The sequence below is a fragment of the Penaeus monodon genome, chromosome 22 (genome assembly GCF_015228065.2).
Source record: "Penaeus monodon isolate SGIC_2016 chromosome 22, NSTDA_Pmon_1, whole genome shotgun sequence".
NCBI classification, from domain to species: Eukaryota; Metazoa; Arthropoda; class Malacostraca; order Decapoda; family Penaeidae; genus Penaeus; species Penaeus monodon.
In genome coordinates this window covers 42209611-42210730 of record NC_051407.1, presented here as the reverse complement: position 1 = coordinate 42210730, position 1120 = coordinate 42209611, and the positions used below count along the sequence as shown (strand labels likewise).

General features: G+C 34.8%; 1 protein-coding gene across 1 annotated transcript in view; it reads left to right on the top strand.

Annotated features, from left to right (window-relative positions):
* The window catches only part of LOC119587159 (rhomboid-related protein 2-like), a gene marked incomplete in the record, with an annotated part of 10536 nt that overhangs the window by 8698 nt on the left and 718 nt on the right, over nucleotides 1–1120 (top strand). The window contains 1 exon segment of the mRNA XM_037935925.1: nucleotides 34–1120. Coding sequence (XP_037791853.1) covers nucleotides 34–240 — 207 coding nt within the window.

The following is a 1120-nucleotide window of genomic DNA, read 5'->3' as shown; positions in this document are numbered from 1 at the left end:
AAGTATTCATGTATTCATATTTTTCTCTTTCAGATCAGCTATGTAGCTCATCTTGCTGGATTTGTAGCAGGTTTGCTGGTGGGAATGGTTACCTTGCGAAATCTTAAAGAGCACCGTTGGGAAGTTATCCTGAAGTGGATTGGGCTCTCCATCTTCCTCATGCTCATTGTTGCAGCTGTTACCATTCACGTTGCATTCCCAGACCTTGTTGGTCTCTATTCCCCTGAGAAAACTATTTAGTTGGATCTCTGTACCAAAGGATACAGATATTAACTTGGGTTAATATTTGTCATTAATTCTTCATGTGGAACAATTCCATCACACAGGGAACAATGAAGTACAATAACTGATAAATATCCGCATAACTGTAGATGATAATGAATATTATCAGTAAACGAAGCAGTCACATATTATGCCATTTCACGTGTTGAAGATTTCCTTCAGATTTATTATCTTGCTTATGTAGGCATTATCTTCCTTCTTACTTGTATGCCTATGCCATTGTGGTAACTGCCTCCATATTTTTCATAACTAAGAAACATAGGCTTCTGCATGTTATGTAAAGTATCTTACTCTCCTTTGATATTGTGTATTGCATTGAACACATCCAGTCAGTATTTGATGCGGCGGTAAGCAATTTTACAATCGCAAAATTATTCTTGACATTTTATTGGTATTGTTTACATGAGGAATTGTTTAACCGTAATTACTTATTATTTCTACGTCTTCAAAATTGGTAATCCATTCGTCGGAAAAAATGGACCTCTGTGATTAGGATTTATTTTCCTCTGATTATTTCTTTAAGATAGAAAGAGGAGTTTATTTTGAAACGTGTTTGCAGTCACCATTTGGACATTGTATTAATTTAATTAAAATAGGACATCTCCTTGTAGTGAAAGACGTACTAGGAATAAATGCAAGACAGGAAAAGGAATGGGAAAATTATATAGAATCTCAAGCAGTATGTGATAAATTCCTGTAAAAATCAAGTTTTTGTTTTGTGCACGATCTTCCATCCAGCACATTTGCTCAAATGGTGAAGCATCTGTTGTGTGATATTTTCCCATAAATAACATTTGAATCTCATTTTCACTGTATTAACATTTCTGTATTAGAGGGC